Source organism: Nannobrachium achirus (assembly GCF_963921795.1).
Source record: "Nannobrachium achirus genome assembly, chromosome: 4".
Taxonomy (NCBI): Eukaryota; Metazoa; Chordata; class Actinopteri; order Myctophiformes; family Myctophidae; genus Nannobrachium; species Nannobrachium achirus.
Window position 1 is genome coordinate 36566602 of NC_137813.1, and position 19223 is coordinate 36585824.

General features: G+C 41.9%; 1 protein-coding gene across 3 annotated transcripts; it reads right to left on the reverse strand.

The window, feature by feature from the left end:
* Positions 1 to 2255: 2255 nt before the first annotated feature.
* Positions 2256 to 18999, reverse strand: tbc1d17 (TBC1 domain family, member 17). 3 transcript variants are annotated; one of them, XM_080724258.1, is made up of 17 exons: positions 18964 to 18999; positions 16544 to 16639; positions 14806 to 14883; positions 14612 to 14723; positions 14275 to 14458; positions 13488 to 13599; positions 12163 to 12330; positions 11555 to 11680; positions 11341 to 11444; positions 11144 to 11238; positions 10915 to 11031; positions 9159 to 9259; positions 6666 to 6765; positions 5990 to 6087; positions 5516 to 5632; positions 4990 to 5076; positions 2256 to 3353 (listed from the first exon to the last, which is right to left on the reverse strand). In XM_080724258.1, exons 1-17 carry the CDS (start codon positions 18973 to 18975, stop codon positions 3186 to 3188), a joined length of 1875 nt encoding a protein of 624 aa, XP_080580384.1. In that variant the 5' UTR covers positions 18976 to 18999; the 3' UTR covers positions 2256 to 3185. The 3 variants fall into 3 exon arrangements, 2 of the variants coding, with proteins under 2 accessions (XP_080580384.1, XP_080580383.1); XM_080724257.1 differs by having other exon boundaries at positions 18949 to 18999; XR_013961967.1 differs by having other exon boundaries at positions 3309 to 3353; positions 5498 to 5632; positions 18949 to 18999.
* Positions 19000 to 19223: the final 224 nt, after the last annotated feature.

The window sequence follows — 19223 nt, forward strand, 5'->3', positions numbered from 1 at the left end:
CGTGATACTTTTTTATGCTGAACATTACACAAACCTTCCACTAGAGGGTGCTCAATACAATAAATAAAACAAATGAACTTTAACCAAACTGCATGAAATAGCCTACCAGTAGGCTACAGCAGCTCCAGACCACAACCACCGAAATACTCCGACAAAATCTACACAATACATTAAAAGGAAAAGCAATGTCAGCCCCAGATAAGCCTAGATTATTTTGTTGATAACTGTCTGAAGAAAGACATGTATAAAATGTTTGGATAGATGAAAAGCCCATGCTTATGAGATGGTATTTGTTTTCCACGTAGCCTACCTTTCTGACAAGACTTGTACTTCCAGAGGACACGGTAAAAATGATGTGTGCTCTCCATTGATTGATTGATTGAAGACTTTATTAGAAGTTTGCATAGGAAAAGGTACAGTTTCATGACGGTACAGTTCACTGGTACAAGGTCTACTAAAAGGAGATCCATGAAAAGACTAAGCTTATTTCCACTGGAAACCATTGAAGTATCTCATATAACATTGAATGACAGACAAATAGAACACAGTACTATGCAGTAGATATGTAAAGAAAAACAAAAAAGAAGACAGTATAAACAAACAGTATACAAAGAAGGGGGAGGGTAGGGTTGGGCTAGGTTCATTTTCTTACCAGTTGCGAACGGCTGCTGCCTGTAAGTGGTTTTTCAGGGCAATTTTAAAGGATGCTAGTGATCCACACTCCTTTATGGCCTTCGGTAAGGCTTTCCACATTTTGGTGGTATAGCAGAAAAAAGAGTTTGACCCTTTGTTGGTTTTGACTCTGGGTTGAAAGTGATCTGTGGCGCTGCCTCTGGTGTTGTAATTATGGACATCCTTAATGTTTATAAAGTATTTTGATAGGTACTTGGGTATCATAGTGGTGTAGTGTATCTTGTACACCAGGCCCATTGCAAAGTTTTAACCAGGTGCGCTCCCCAAAGTCATCAGCTTGGAGCTTTATACTACTGGCTATAACATTAAGGAGAACCACCAATCAACAGCTTCATATTGCCCAAAACAAATTACCCTATCAAACGAAGTTAAATTGTAGACTACCAAATGGTAAAATGTGACGCACTTAAAATTAAGAACAGCCTTTCCTTGAGGCCTGGCAACATAGGTTTCCCTCTATGTTAATGTCTAAAGTTACAAAGACATTTTAAAGTTAAAAATACAATAATAGGGCACTGTCGCCCTGTAGGCTACTGTCCTGTGCCTGCCAAGCAGACAGTGATCAATGATCATGTAGGTCCGCCCGTTATTACCACAGCATGGTCCAGGCGCAAATGTAAATTTAATGACAGTCAGATTTAAGGAGTAGGCTATGCTATGCATGATGGAAATTATAGGCATACTTTAATGGCATGTCAATAATTAGTGTGGTTGCCTCTGCAGGGCAAAAAGACTATAGTTGTCTAACTATATCTATCTATTTATTATTACCCTTATCATTATTTATTTATTATGAAAAAATACACTGGGCACTTTTTTATCAGGACATGTTTGTCCAGAATATATGGTGAGTGACCGGTTACCGCTCAAAATCACCTGCTGTATTAACATAGCTGGATAAGCAGCCAAGTGACCTTGTAGAACTTCTCACCTTTGTTTAAAATAAATAAATATTTTGGTCTCATGTATACCTGGCCTCTCAATCCACACCCTTTTCTGCTGTTTTTCTTTCTTATATTTGGGCATTGAATTTGTACGCTTCTCTATGCAGTTCCACACAGGGTGAAAATGGTTCAGTTGAATGTGGATGAGTCTAGGATGAAACCATTGAACAGAAAATTGATTGTATCAAACAATTTTATTTGTTCCCCCAAGGGCCCCTGAGAGCCAAGTTCCCCTGGTTAATCCAGCCCTGTGCTTAGTTTAATGGCAAAGCGTTATGATGGAGGAATCACATCCAATAAAGTAATGTGAAAATAACCCTAATTAATATTGTCAAAACCATCCCAGAATGGGCCTTTGAGACATGAAGCTTGAGTTGCATCGCAACATGTTTTGATCTACTCGCTATTCAACAGATTAAATTATACACACAAATGACAATGATTGACGCATTATGCAAAAATTAATGTAATTATTTCAAATAATTGCAATCAGACAATTATATAATAATTGTGACAGGCCTATGAAGAGATGGGAGGGGGAAACCTCAGAGGCTAAAACGTGTGCATTTTAAGTGACAAATCAAATCAGCAATTTGAAATCCAATACCGTGATTATGTAAGATTTAACCATTTATTTGGTAACAATCAGTGAGTGAAAAGGTAATGACATAGAACGGGTAAGTACAGAAAGGCTTATCACACTGCATGTAAAATCTATAAGGCATGCAAAAATTGCATAGGGCTGGAATGGCATACAGTACTACCAACACGTTGTCAGTGAGTTCATCCTTTTTTTATCCCTTTTGAGTGAGAGTGGCACAGGGGAACAGAGAAAAGTTAAACAAAGCACATAAGAATACATGGTGAATTTGAATACAAGTGACAACCTCACCAAGGAGTAGGCAATGATAAAACAATCAGGGTGTACATAAAATAGCAGCATCATACACAAAAGAAGAGAAAGGGATGGCATAACTCCCTGACAGACCGAGGAAGATACAGGGTTACAGTTATCGCTTCAATGATAAGAGGAGAGGAAAACGTATACATTGCACATAACAGAAAAACACTGCAAATACAGCTATAATGCTGAAACATTCTGGGTAATAATAATGCATTCATTAACACACACCGGAAAATAAGCTTCTTCTCTCACCCAACAATGCCCTCTGTCTGCTACAATGGTAATTACAGCCTCGGGAACAACTCAACTGCCCAGTGTGATCGGTTTTCCTCATTCATCCTAGCCTCACGTCTGCCATGTTTGCTCCTATGTCACGTAAGAGCATATGGGCCGCTGAGTGAATATGGTCAATTATCAACGCCGCCATTCCAGATATCCATAACATCACATATTTTCTCATATATAAACATTCCATAAGTCCCTTCAATGCTTTTCCCTCTCCATACACAGTGAAATCCTTTGTGTTAGTCCACTTGTAACTCTGAGAGTGCACAAATGTAAACCAAATGGACCCATAAGGGTTTTACTGTGTATCAATGTAGCACTTATTCAGCCTTAAGGGTAGGTAGAGGCGGGACCAGAGCTCAATGGGCGGGATGCGTTGCTGATGCACTGCTAGTGCAACGTGGGCTGGTGGCTGCAGCTCCTTGGTGCTGTGTCTCATGCATTTCAGAGTCTGGGCTCGTCTCTTCAGAGCTGGAGGGAAAGGGAACGTAGAGTCCTAGAACCTCCTGCACCTTGACAGGCAGATCCTGGGAACAACACAGGAAAGAGAGTGAAGGGTGAATGTGGGATATGAGATGAGAGAAAAGGAACAAAAGGGCTCTATGTGTTGAAGTGTCCCTGAGCAAGACATTTAACCCCTAATTGCTCCAAATAGTTAGGATAGGTTTAATACAGAGGATAAATTAGCCTGATTCCCATAGACCCGCCCACTCTCAGAGTGAACTGTTTCTCTGGTCTGGTGTTGAATGAATGAATCTGCAATTTACCGATCCGAAATTGCAGCTCCTTCAATGAGCGCAGGGGGTGGGGGTGGGTCTAACGAATATCCAATCCGCGCGGCAGTTGAAACCACAGATGTAAAAAGCTAGATACCTCGTCCACCCGCTGCAGTTGATTGGAGCGACCCGTCTCGCCTTGGTGGGCTCAAAAGAGGAAGTGTCGAGGGCAGGCTCAAAAAACTACTAGCCAATCACAACGCGTCTTTTCCAGGACTTTAAGAGCTGCGTAGGAAAAGACCCGCCCCCACCTGCCTCTGATTTGCCTACCAACCTTCCGTGTCTGTTACGACACAGAAGAATTCCAAGCCTGTCAATCATAAAGGCCCACCAAGGTGAGACGGGTACCAGAGAGCCGGAAGAGGCGTCTACCTTTTTATGTCTGTGGTTGAAACGATTAAGTTTCAGGAAGAGCACACACACACACCAGGCAGCAGTGGCACACATACATTGCTTTTATCTGATTTTCAAGGGCTCCGTGTACACAGCATGTGTCCATTATGTACACGGGAGGTTCTGGTCACAGCCGTTTTGACCAAACGCGCAATATGGGAAGAAAAATCCAAGATATATTCATTTTTCTGCAGACATGATGAATACAAGTGAATGGACGACAGAATATCCTCCTGACTACATTATTTTGCGAGGCATCATGGGAAAGTCATGGGAGAGTCTTTTCCCTCACTCCTGCCCACGGTAGAGCTGGCTTTTGGTTACCATGGTAACCAGCTAACAAGTTCCTGGACGTGTTAATGGTCCCGCGACTCCACAGGGGGAAACGTTAAACATCTGAACATGTTATGCACTTAAAAAAGTTTTTTTGAGCGGTGGTAAACCGCTCCTGAGAGTGGCTGTGCGTGTGTCTGTAGCCACTTTTCCTCAGCGTTTTGCCATAGCAATGTGTTTTCCTCAGCGTTTTGCCATAGCAATATGTGTGTGTGCGTAGCCATATTACATCATATTACATCACCAATTATCTGTAGCCACTATCTGTAGCCACTTTTCCTCAGCGTTTTGCCATAGCAATGTGTTTTCCTCAGCGTTTTGCCATAGCAATATGTGTGTGTGTGTGTACCCATATTACATCACCAATTACATCCTAGACCTATCTGTAGCCACTTTTCCTCAGCGTTTTGCCATAGCAATGTGTTTTCCTCAGCGTTTTGCCATAGCAATGTGCGTGTGTGTGTAGCCTGTATTACATCAACAATTACCAATTGTACGTTATGCAAGCACGACCACTGCTCACTTCACATTGGGTGTGATTTTTTTTAAAGAGACCAATATGAATTCGTCCGCCACTCACATATGGGTCCTGATCCACTGTTTGGGTAACACTGGTCTAGTTTGTTAGTTTGTATTGGAAAGCTTGTTGGTCATTTCCTACCTTACAGGTGACCAGCTGTAGATAGATGGCCTCTGCTCCACACAGTACAGTCTGCAGGTCCAGCTTCATTGTCAGTTCATTTATGTGCTGTTGATGGCGAAATTATAAAGGGTTTCAGTGATTAACTATTCAAAATGCTGACAGTTTAACCTCTGCTTTTATGAAATATCAGCTCAATTAGGGTTTCCTTGAGGATTGAACATGTATTATATTGCTAGTTAACTTCAAATACTCTTTAATCTTAAACGAACAAATAACTGAAAACAGGCCATCTACATGCAAGCTCACGTCACGAGTCACAGACACGTTGTAGACAGCCTGTTTTTGGTGCACATATGATTCCAGAGAAGACATGCTGGCTTCTATGGAATCTAAATACTGAAACCAGTCGTGGTTACTAAGAACTTCAATCAATGAGTATAACACTGTATTTCAGTAAATGGTTAAATCTAATCTATGACGAGGGTGTTACTGTCTGAATATAAAATTACTCAAAGTAAACACCCACCCATCATCAAAGACACACCTTCAAAATGGTATTGAAATCGTGATCAGATCCAATCAACTCCCCTCGCTGAGATACCAGAATGGAACAGGCTATCAGCAGGTGAAAGTTCTCACAGGGCAGGCGGGTCCACATCACCTGAGGCACAAAAGAGTATGTTTAGCTATTTGATGGATAATGACTGATGCATTTTCATTCTTGCTTTAGTGTTGCTTATTTTTAACTAGCATCACCGAAGAGACACCAGGCAAACTTTGCGTGTGATTGGTCAGAAATTCAAGGTGCGGCTCCTGGCACTGAATTCTAATGTTGAGCATTCCACAATGGCAACATGTCCCAAGACCTTTTTTGAGTTATCCTATTAGTATTAATGTCTGACTGTACCTCATGCTGTTTATGTTTCTGACAAATAAAAGTATTCAATCAATTAGTTGAAGTTTGCTGCCGGCCTTTAAAGTGCTTCAGAACATGTTCAGGTAGGCGTTGTGCTCTCACCTCCCACAGAATAAGAATGTCTTCAAAGGAAAACTCTCTCTTGAACCAGATCAATAACCAACGGAAACAGAAGCAAAGAGAGCCGCTGTCCTGGGAGTCTGTTGGGAGCAGGACACAACTATTACTTTTCTGATTTCAACAGACAGACAAAAGGCAAGATGATCACAAAAAGGCTACAAACAACGAGCTTTGCCTGCATTGTGAAATCTTTGAATATATGTATTTTCAAAGCGAACGTTTGTAACTCAAATTTTGCTTCTGGGGGGTCCCTGGAACTAGATATTTTGAGATGGGGGTCCGTGGCCAAATACATATATCCTTCACATGAAAAGGTTTGAGAACCACTGACATAGTAGTCTCTCAAGAACAGACTAACTGAGCTCCAGTTCAAGTGAAAAGGACCTTTTCTTTGACGATGGCTGGCCAGATTGCTGACATAGAAACATAGGTTTTTCAAAAAATCTTAGAAGGATTCAAAAGACACTTATAGAATCGGGTCAAAATTCTAATTTTCACAATTTTTAAAAAATAGCAGATCTACAAGCTCGCAGCGCGGCACTCTGCCGCGCTGTGAGCTTGTATATCTGCTAATTTTCAATAGTTAAAGCATAAAATAATGATACACAATAATGTGTACCCGTTTTAAATGGGTATGGTACTGCATTTTCTCACACACCCAGGTAATCACACAGTTCTGGGTCCAGAGCTTTCAGCAAGATGCTAAGCTGAATGAGCTGCCGTTTCATGGCCTCCTGAGACTCTTCGAAGTTATTACGCTGTGGAGAGGTTGAAAGAGAGACACATGAGACTGACTGTGGTCAGTAGTGTGAACAGTCAGTAGTGTGAACACTTACATTTGTAGCATATCACCAGCACACTGCTCTGTACGTAAAAATAAATCAGCTATGGCCGACAAAAGGAATAAACCTGGACCGTAGTGTAGTGTGAGATATTTAACTAAAGATGATGTTAAAGGGGGTGTAAGCATATTTAAATAGTGATAAAAAAGTGCTAAATAGCAATATATTCTGATTGCAATCATTGCTACAGAATGTTTGTTCAGTTTTCATGTCGGCTGTCGGGTTACCAATTTTAGAAAGAACTCATACAGCTTATAGGTAAGGCTGTAACCGAACGTTCGTAGGTTCGAACGTTTGTTCGTTGACAATCAAAGTGTAAATGAATGGGTCCAGGATTATATATTTTTTAATACACAAAAGATATTATCAGAATGTGATAGGCCTATTCAGAATATCATAGAAGCCTATGCCTAGTGCCTACTATGTAGTCTTTACAATAATTGGAAAATCACGCACGTAGGCTATACACAGACACAGAGACACACTCCACACAGTCGTGTCAGGTGAGGAGTCGTCATATTAGGAAAAAAGAAAAGCTATGTGTCAATTATGCGACCATGGCATTCCACGGTGGCACAACTAATCCAAGTATGAACGCTAATCAGAATTAAGTATTGTCGGCCGGGTGCAGGCTGCTGCGCACATATTAAAACCTGTTAACTCAGTTAGCGCCGGGCGACTTTACGAGCGACTAGTTCACTATGGCGTTTGGTGCCGAGCGACTCGGAGCGACTTTTATATAAAAGCATTGTTTAAGCTTTTAATATGTGTTTATAGACGGAGCGAAATGGTTAGCTTACCTCAGCTAATGTCCACACGTAAACCGTGAAAAAAAAGGATACGATTATGACGTCACCTTTAAACCAGGGCTTCCTGTTGACAACAGGCCTCTGCTAGCGTTAGCCTCAATGCAACCATCCGACCCTCACGTAGCTTCACTAGGTCGGATTTTGATTCTGAAACTTTCTGTGTGGCATCTATATACGTCCCGATGCCCATACCAATGGTGGTTTGAGACGATCAAGCACGAATTGAACAGTATTGAGCTGAAATGGTGACCGGCGGCCCGTCCATGTTAAGTCAATGAGGACCAAGTCAGCGTCTCATCCTGTTATGTGGATTTAAACAGGCTTAACATGGGACCATGTCAGTGTATGGTGTATGGTGGTCTCTAGTGGTCATCTGGTGGTATGGTATGGTGAACGTGCATTCGTTAAGGTGGTCTGGTTAAGGTGGTCTGGGGGGATACAAAATAGCTATTTCCTGGCGTTATAAGCGCACATTCATATTCATATTTTGGAAATCTGGCCCTGTATGAGTTAACAGTCGACGGCCCACCCGTGGGGCCGTGGATCGTATTTTGACAAACAATCCCTGTGTACACAAGCATGTGTTGCTTACCTTAGCATGCTACCGATATATACTGTACCATTTTAAAGCTACGAGTCTTGTGATTAAAAATATGCAAACCATTCAATTGTAGCATCAAAACTCACAACGCTGCAACGCTTTAAAAAAGAACAAGTAGCAGATCTGCAAGCTCGAAAACGTGGTGCTAGTAGCCATAAATTATTCTCTATAAGAGTTATAATCTATGGCTACGGTGCTACAAGGCTGAATTGTTCGTTTTTTATTAAATTAATACAAAAATCGATGGTTCGAATTAAATCGATGGTCCGTTCGGAAAGCCTCTCCTGAAGTTTGAATCTTTAAAACAGGGATAGAATACAGCCCTACTTATAGGATAATCAATAAAACAAAAAACATTAGGAGACAAATTTGCAAGGTTAACACCATAAAAGTGAAACTCATAAATGACCTTTGTGGGGTTCTCTCTCCTGACTGGAAGAATTGGTCGTCCGGACCGACATTTTATTTTATGTTATTGTTTAGTAAATAAGGCCCATTCCCACTGGGCCAGATAACAGATAAAAAAAATCTCTTTCTCCAGATGTGTTTCCATTCAAAGTGGATGGTAGATACAGATAAAAAAAATATCTGCCACAGATAAAATAAATATCTGTGGCAGATATTTTTTTTATCTGTATCTACCATCCACTTTGAATGGAAACATATCTGGAGAAAGAGATTTGTTTATCCGTTATCTAGCCAGATGGATGGGGATACCGACTGTTGTTTGTATCAATGATTACTATTGGAATATAGAGCTTAATTTCTTTGATCAAAACATAATGACTTACACACCCTTTAACAGTTCAATGTGAAACAGCAACACCATATCTCACTGACAGGAATCCTTGTCAGTCAAAAACATTAATTCACTGATGAGACTTTTTGTTACGACTAACCACAAGGTCCATGAAGCCAGTGAGGCACCAGAAGGACTCCACCTCATTCTGAGTAACAAATAGGAGTGGGGCCAGGAGGTCACTCATTCCCTGGACATAGCCTGGAAATTACAGGAGACAAAAGAAGACAGTCAAAGAAGGTGGCATCTGTGGTAACAATACTACTGTATTCATATAGTAGTAGTTACAAAGTAACTATAGTTGTATGTATTACTTACACCAGCAGAGGGTGCAAGTACTGTACTTAAATAAATCAAAAGGTTTATGGAAAAAAGTATGAGTCACCAGAAGAAATAATAGGTGTTTTTAATGAATCTATCGTGGTTAAAATGAGTTTGAACTTACAATGGGTGTGTATGGGGAGGGGCCCTGGACAGGGAGGGCCTGATAACATTTACATCAAATATCTTCTAAATTAAAAAACTATTCAGGGTGTTCCAAAAAGCCTGATTAGACAATACAATGACCAAAAGCTAACCCTTGAAAGTGAAATACACCTTTAAAGCAAAAAAAATAATAATCCCAATATGTGACTTGTGAAACGTTGTGAAAGCGGACAGCCCCCCGACCTTGCATCCGTCTACACCTGTCCTAAACAGGGATACAAGTCAGTGTAAGCGCTGTAAAACTGATAACATGGTGCGAGTAGTGCGCACCAATTTCTGGGGTGGTAAAATTGTGTTTCCCTGAAGTTCTCAACTGCCTTCACTGTTAATCTGTGTGCCAATCCATAGTCTTGCCAATTAAAATACTCAGATCTTAAGATTATTACAGCAGGGTTTGGCTTTACATCCACATGGTGCTTATAGCAGCAGTGTGTTAAACAGAGGAAGACACATACACATGTAGCTCACAATGAGCTTGTAGATCTGCTATTTTTGGCAAAGATATAATTGGTGGAAAAAGAGCAGTGGAAAAAGAGCAGATCAAGAACAGAGCTGTTAAACACATTTATGAATCCATCTATGAAAAGGTTTAATCTGACTGCAACACAATTTTATACAATATGGAGTGGTGGTCCCTGCTTCATCTCTCTAGACTCACTCAGCTAAGGAGTCCTTGGCTTGAAGACCCCTGCTTAAATTATTATACACACACTCTGTCATTGATTGATTGGTGGCATCCTCCTATGTTCAAGTGCTGCTTTAAAAACCACGTCAACATAATACAAGGCAACACAGGAATATGAACCCTGGCAGTGGCGGATAAATACCGTACATTAGTTAATACCTGCTAGCCATCTGTGAAGTACATGACAGCAAATGCCTTATTTGAATTGGGAGGATTATGAAAGTCTGACGTCTCATGGGAGCACAACGTGTTGCAGACCAGATTGTCGCTGGTGCAAGAAAAAATAAATAACACTAAACAGAAAAAAACAAAACGTTGTGTACCTGACAACTTTATAAGAGCTAAGCTGTGTGGCTGTGTGGACGTGGGGGTGGAATTCGCCCATTACTTTGCGGCATGAAATAATTAACACCACTCAACCAATTCAGCTGAGGTCCAAAAGGTTTAACATACTTCCAAGCGGTGTACATTGTTTAAGTCACAGGAGCATGGTTTTCTTATTTCTTTCGTAAATATTAACTTTAGCAAATATTAACTTTAGCCAAAATATTGCGAGTAATCCATGTGATGTTTTGTTTAGCAGAGGCATTTCCTCTCAGTACGGCGGTTTTCAAAGTAAGAGCCTACCGCAATCCGATCAAGTCATGTCAACTGGTTTTATTTTTTTACACTGACAGTGACTTACCAAGATCAAAGTTGTACATGCAATAGGTCATCAGAACATCATTGAGGAGAGTCAGTCCCGGGTTATCGTTCCCAGAGAAGAAGGTGTTGTGTCTGTCTGTCCTACTCACATCCCTCTCTGTCACAGAATAACAAAGGTAGAAATTTAACAACACATGAATGTTCAAACCAGGAAGCTGACCAATAAGGAGGCACACTCATGTTTTTTTTTTATAGACAGCAGTCCTGACCAATGAGGCTTCGGTATCCTCTGAGGAGGGAGTTTCTCATCTCCTGCTCTTCGCTAACTGACTTCCACTGCACCTTCATTCGGAAGTATTCATCTCTGAGGAGTCAAGAAAGGCAGAAAAAGAATCAACTACTGTGTGATACAGTATATAACGACGACGATACGGGTGAAAGAAATGTACTGTGATAAAACACTGACGTCTTAACCCTCAGAATGTCCTCTCTTTCCTTAGCAGTGCTGTTCCAGGGATAAAAGCCCAGTAGAAACTTCCACACATCTTTCCTTAGGTTTGGCGTGATACCCTGGAGGAGTTGTCAAAGGAACATGATATCAAAGCATCCGGTGAGGGGGGGAAGAGTAGATGGCATGAGATAGCCTCCATGTGAGAGTGATATAACATTTACTATCTTACCCCTCGGAACACTAGTTCTTTGATTCTCTCTGGGTTATGCACACGGCCTTCAGCATCCATAAACTCCTCCCATTGCTCCATTGGTCGCCCCCGTCTAACCTCCGGTCTGGGACCAAGCTCCGCCCCCTGGACGAGACAAACAAACACATTTTGTTCATGCGATAATGCTGTATATAATCGTGTAATCTCCATTTATGGTATAGTCACATGAGTACAGATAAACAGCTCTGTAATCTGTAAATCAGGGGTCTTCAACGTTTTCAGGCTAAGGACCCCTTAGTCGAGAGAGAGAGAGATGAAGCAGGGACCCCACAACCCATAGATACCATATAGTTTCATCGTTTGACAGCACAATCATCAGTGTATTTTTGTGTGTGTTTGGGTTCATGTAAATTTGTGTTTTCAGATATTTAACCACTTGAACCATCAATACTTAATGAACTTGACCTTTCACTCTGTACTTAGTCTGCTCATTTCCCCTCTACACCAAACGTCTTTGCCAAAAATAGCCGATCTACAAGCTCACAACGCCTCCCATCACGAGGCGTTGTGAGCCCCGGACCCCCTGTTGAAGACCCCTGCTGTAAATTATCTTTTTGGATTCTTACACAATTGATGAGTTCAAATCCAGGCTCTTCATCCAGTGAGTGCTGCACACTGGGGTCCTGATTACGAGGGTGGTTGGAGGACTCTGGAGGACGAAGGGCCCCCCGAAAGAAGTTGGTGACTTTGGAGAACCCTCCAAAGGTGGTGGCATATGGGTCTTGGATAAATCTCTACACCAGCACACAGAAAATTATTACAAAGAAACAGATTAAAATGTGTCATCTTCTCTCCTACCTCCTTTGTTTGAAGACAATCTATAAATGCGAGAAGTCTCTGCGTGTCTGTCTGCGTGTATGTAATCCGCGTATCTCGAGAACCGTTCGTCCCACCGGCTTCAGATTCGGCACGCGCGTTCCCCGCCGCGGCACGGAGTGCAGTGCCGGGTCTCGACCCGACCCGACGTGCGGTTTTCCCGAACCGGCGCGAAACGTTCGGAATCTCCTTATGCGGGGTTGATTGTTGACATCAGGCTGTTCCGGAGGAAATCGGCGAAAGCTCTGACTCATTGTGACATCACTTCATAAAAGGCTCTGACATCACGTACGCCACATGAGTCAACAAAAAATCTCTGTGAGTGTGTATGTATGCATGTAATCCGCGTATCTCGAGAACCGTTCGTCCCACGGGCACGCGCGTTCTCCATATATGGGCATAAAATGAATGCCCCCATATATGGGCATAAAATGGATTGCAGACAGACAGATACAGATATCTCCATATATGGACATAAATGGACAGAGGCAAACAGATGGTCAAAGATCTCCATATATGGGCATAAAATGGACGCAGACAGACAGATACAGATATCTCCATATATGGGCATAAATGGACACAGGCAAACAGATGTTCAAAACGGGTCCTATGACAACAGGTATAATGAGGTTTGCATTAAAGGGGGAACCGGCACTGTGTCTGCAACACAGTTGGAGGAGGCACAGACAGATACTCCATATATGGGCATAAAATGGACGCAGATAGACAGATATCTCCATATATGGGCATAAAATGGACCCAGAACTATAACTGCAGTGATCTCCATATATGGACATAAAATGGACGCCGACAGACAGACAGACAGATACAGATATCTCCATACTGTATATGGGCATAAATGGACACAGGCAGACAGATGGTCAAAACGGGTCCTATGAAAACAGGTATAATGGGGTTTGCATTAAAGGGCGGGGCATTCATTCCCTATTTACATTGTTCCGAGTTAGCCAGGTCGCCGACTAGACGCTGGGCCGCCCGGAGCTTCTAGTATTTTCAATTAGGGATGCAAAAACAAATGCGGACGCAAACAAAAAAAAGAACAGCAACACTGTACCGAGACAAGATCAGCGCCTCCATCATCAAAGAGCTGTAGCTCATCAAACGACTGTGAGAGGGCGCCCGAGTCATGGGGATAGGCAAGGAAGACCCTCCCATCAAGTGGTGACCTGAGGATAACAGAAATACATTATACACACACATAGACACTGCAACAGAAACAAACAAGACAAAACATTAACTATCATGTGATGTTGTTCCAATCATGTGACGCGTCAAGAGGGACACATCAGCTCTACATACAGTATAAGTTGTCTAGCCATCTGGCATGTGAGATATATATATATGTCACAGTTTTTTTGAGATTCAGTGAAATTGAGAACAGGAGCGCTCGTCGTGTGGCGCGGGGCGGAACAAGCGGTCGCTTTGATCCACAACAACTACAACGACAACGTAGCGTCGGCAGGAATGATAGCGCCTCACCCCACGGAGGTTAGGTTTAGGGTTAGGGTTAGGCATAGTTTTACTGAGGTTAAGGTTAGGGTTAGAGTTAGGCATAGTAAGCTAATGGCTAAACACAGCTGAGCTAGGCTAGTGGATAAACAACGAAAGAGGTGTCGCAAACGAGTGACGTCAGCGACTAAACATTGTGAATGGCTGTTGTCGCCATCTCATGGTGAATACGCAGAATTACACAGGTGCACTGATAAGAGACTATCAAGGTGAATTGATCCTGGTGGTGTTAGGGGTGTGTGGTGAACGACAAAACGAGCGCTCTTAACCCAATCTCACCAAGTTACCCAAACTGACTATAACATATATACTCATAAAATAAAAAAGCTTACGGAGACAGGATGATATAACGCTGCAGGGCTCTTAGCAGTTCCCTGGTTCCGCCTCTGTGGAAATGAAGAGGAGGGAGTGGGTGACCCCCCCTACTGGTCAAGACCAGGAAGTTTCTCCCCAAGGTGAACCGTGACCTCCTAAGAGAGTACAGCTCGGTGACTGGCAGCGAGAATGACCACTCACCTGGGAGATAAAAACATAACTTTCCATCTTAAAATATGATGAGCATAGACTGTCTGACTCTGATTAGTATATTAGAGCTTTCCATACTAGACTGAAAAACAATCCTTCTGCACATGTGATAGTAGCAATCCGTTACAATATCTGAAAACATACCCGTGTCTTTGGCCGGGACACGTCCTCCATCTCTCTTCACCGTGCTGATGACTGCCCAGTCTGGTTCATACCCAGGGTCAAAGTTGGTATCCTCCTCCCCTCCTTCTCCATCCTGAAGGGTACACAGTTGTTACTGTATGTGTGAATGCGTTTGACTCAAAGAAGAGTGCCATGAGCATCAAATGTCAGCTTACCTTTTTCGTGTAGAATACAGCAGGGGCACTTCGACCAGCATCCTCTAGGGGACTCCACTCTAAAGCTGGCTCCCCACCCTAAAGAAACATTTCCAATTAGCCCAACTGAAAAACTAAATATTTTCAAGGCATGTCTGCTGTATTAGACAGTACAGTGGAGCGAGGTATGATATAACCCTCCCACCCCTGCTTTAACTGCTACTATCCCCTCCTGTTTTACCACTGTTCTGCTTTGCCACTATTATCTCTGGTGACACAAACCAGAGCAAAGGGGAATGTAGTAAATACTATCTCCTTCTGTGCATAGTAGGGCTGAGAATCTTTGGGTATCCCACGATTCGAGTCAGAATCGATTCTTGGGGTCACGAATCACGATTCACAATTTTTTTTCCGATTCATTCAAATCCAAACGATTTGAATTCAGAACCGATTATTTTCCGATTTAAAAACAATTCTCAATTCAAAACGATTCTGTATTCAATTCACATATCAGGATCTACTCCAGTCTGCTGGCATGAAAGCAGAGTAGCTAACCTAACCCCAACACATTCTTTTAACTTGTACAAACACAACATAATATCTAATAAATTATCGTCGATTCTGAATCTTACCATGTTAGAAACACGATTCGAATTCCAATCGATTTTTTACTGCATCCCTAGTGCATACATTATACAACAAGCACAATAGTTCATATTTAGGTCTTTAGACAAAGCCATAGCCCTTGTTGTACTAGACAGACTGTAATTCCCATTCACCATTGAACACACTCACTGGCACACCAAGTGTGCATTCACCGTATCCAGAGTTCTACTGCAAGGTTCAGTTTATCTAGCCTAGCCAGCTAGACATCCCGACCCATGTTAAAACAAGGAGGGGATGTATACTGCAGTTAGTTAGCTGCATTAGTATATAGGCTGGCCCCCAGGCTACAGTTTATCACCACTGCTACTGCAGCAGCCACTTTTTATTACACACACACACACACACACACACACACACACACACACACACACACACACACACACACACACACACACACACACACACACACACACACACACACACACACACACACACACACACACAGAGAGAGAGAGAGAGTACATAATTACAGCCTTACAAATCTATGGTTGTACTCCAAGTACAAGAATTGTCCTGCCTGAAATGTTGCCATAGCTGTTTTGTAGCAATAAAAACATAGCACTTTTAACCTATAGTTTTCTGCGTTTATCGTTATCTATACTTTCAAAACTTAACTGTATTTATTAAATATATTTTCGCTATTCACTGTAATGCACCAATCTCAAAGACATTTCTTGTACTTCTGTACTATGTGCATTGTGCAAACATGTGAGAATGTTTTTTTGCAGGTCTTTAAGTCAGAGTGTATCAAAAAAGCAACTTGGTTAAGCACCGCTGGTCCGACCAGTTTAACATTCACCAGGTTAGCATTCACCAGCGTCGGCAGGTTAGCATTTCACCAGGTTTCCATTCACCAGCGTCAGCAGGTTAGCATTCACCAGCGTTAGTTTTACTGAGGTTAGGGTTAAGGTTAGGTTTAGGTGTATCTCCGTCCACCCGACTTTCGTCACCTCCGCGTAGCACAAGTCTTCAAGCACAATAACAAGCTTCTGCAGCCTTAACCCAGTTTCTTTTTTGATACAACGGACTGAAAGACCCGTGCAAACATACCTATAAAATAAAATAATTCTGATCCAGTTTCACTGGTTCTTACCCGCTCAACGATGCGGATGAACCCAGGGATGCTTGTGTCCTGGTTGTTCCGCTTGGCGTTGGTGTGGAGGTACACTCCTTCCTTCTCAAATATCAGCTGAGGAGAGAAAAAAGCCCCACTTAAATGTAAAACAGTGGTATCCATTAGAAATGGTAAACTCGCATTCATGGTGACCTGTTTCACTTCCAGTTACACTAGATTCCTGTGGAAGGTACAGGTGGAGGTGTGGCCAGTGTATTTGTGCTGAAGTGTGGGTAGGGTATGGGTATTTATACCTGGTATGTGCTATACTGTATATAGCTAGGGCAGGGGTCTTCAACATTTTCAGGCCGAGGACCCCTTAGTTGAGAGAGAGACGAAGCGGGGACCCCCACAACCTTTTCGTAGATTCCATATAGTTTCATTGTTTGACAGCACAATCATCAGTGTTTTGGATTCAAGTCAAATTTGTGTTGTCAGATATTTAACCACTTGAACCGTCAATACTTAATAAACTTGACCTTTCACTCTGTACTTAGTCTGCTCTTTTTCCCCTCTATACCAAACGTCTTTGCTGTAAATAGCCGATCTACAAGCTCACAACGCCTCACAGCGCAAGGCGTGTTTGAGTTTGGAAGCGCTCATTGGAAATCACTCAATGGTCCTGCGTACTACGACCTGTTTCGAAACTCTAACAGGTGAACACTTAGAAAATTGATCAACTGCACAGAATGTATTGACAGAAAGTAGCTCTTAAGGCCTCTCCATACTTCGACCGAAATGTTCGGTGAGTTGTGTTTTCCGACGTGCAAATTTTCCGAACTCTCGTTCGGTCCAATGCTTTTCAGAAGTCCCGAGGGATATAATTTTATGGTAGAAAAGGACCTTTTGACCGAAAACGGCGGTTTCGGTCAAAGTATGGAACGGCCTTTAGCTGATTCCCCTGAAGAAGACCTTGCCAGGTCGAAACGTTGGTTACTTTCCGGTCTTTTTAAATAAATCCTGCATTGTGTCTACGAGTGTGCTGCCATTTTCTTCACCTTTATAACACCAGAAAGTAGCTCATAACATGTCTACTATGTATTTTTATTAAACAGAAACTTGCCAGATACAAACAGGATAATACAAGCTTTCCATACAGCTGCAATCTTGGTTAGTTTAATACAATCCGATTTTTTTTATTATTTTTTTTTTATTTCACTTTTTTTTTAGTTTTTGTCTTTTCTGTTTGAGCAATGAGCATACAGGGTAGGTGGGCACTAGGGACATCGGGTCACCTCAATGTAAAATTGCCTATTGTGTCCAAAATGTTACAAAAAATATAATATTTGTAAAAATGGTAATGTAAAGTATACATGATGTGAAGAACGTCATTATCAGACTAAAGGCCCATTCCCTCTGGGCCAGATAAACAGATAAAACATCTGTCTCCATCAAGTGGATGGTAAGCTAACAGATACAAAATATCTGTCACAGATATTATTTTATCTGTATCTTTTCCATCCACTTGAATGGAGACAGATATTTTTTATCTTTATCTTGCCCGATGGGAATGTCCCTTTACTTTTATCCTTCAACTTCTTGTTTATGCCCCAATATACAGGTTCTGTAGTGTAGTATTTAGTATATTTTGTGTAGAAATATTAGACATTATTGTCGAATGTTTAAGCATATTCTAAACATGTATACTTTACTTTACTAATTTAATATTTTGGAAAAACTAGACAATCTAACACCCGAGATGCCCACTAGCTGCTAAGTCTACCTTCAAGTGCTATCCTGGCTGTTACCCAGTTGCAGCTAAAAGTAATCTTCAAAAAACCAGTCACATGAAAGTGAGTCACCTGAGTCATGCCACCTGGTCTGCGGGGGGATTTATCATTGTAATGTTTAGAACACCAGTAATAAGCCAAACCAGCCTGACATATTTGAGGGATCATGATTATTATTTTTCGGCCATTATGTAACCAATAGACGGATGTGTATACTCATAAGCAAGTGGGCAATGTGTCTTTCAGGGCAGTCAAATCAGGACAAGATCGGATTCACGGGTACACAGCAATGGGGGTTGGTTGGTTACATTATCCATATTTTGATTAGGCTAATTAAGAACTGGGGTTTATATGGCATGCGGCTGGATACACATCACAGTGAACATTGTGTAATAATAACAGTACAAATAGTCTAATTTCCAGCATATTCTGGGAAATGTAGTCAGTTGTTTTTGCTAATCTATAGTCAAGCTAATGTACAGTGTACGCGTTAGCTCGGCTAGTTCCGTTGGTATAGTACACACATTAAATTACTTTGAAGCGGCGGTGACATGATCACCCAAAGGCTAGCAACGGATGCTAATAAAGTTGACAACACTTGTAAAGAATAAAAGCTGCCAATAAGATACATATTTCGATAACATAGCAAGGTACCTTGGGGCTGTCTACCTTTGGCTCCATTCTTCTGTGGTCTGCTGCTGTCTGTCGTTTTTCCAAAACAAATGTAACGTCACAGTGGTCACACTTCCTCCCAGAGCGAAGCTCCGCCCCCAGAGATGCACCCCGCCCCCCTGCAAGGAAGACCTAGGACAGGCCTGGGGTCTTCAACGTTTTCAGGCCAAGGAAGGACCCCTTAGTTGAGAGAGAGAGAGAGAGAGACAGATGAAGCAGGGACCCCCTCAACCTTTTCATAGATTCCATATAGTTTC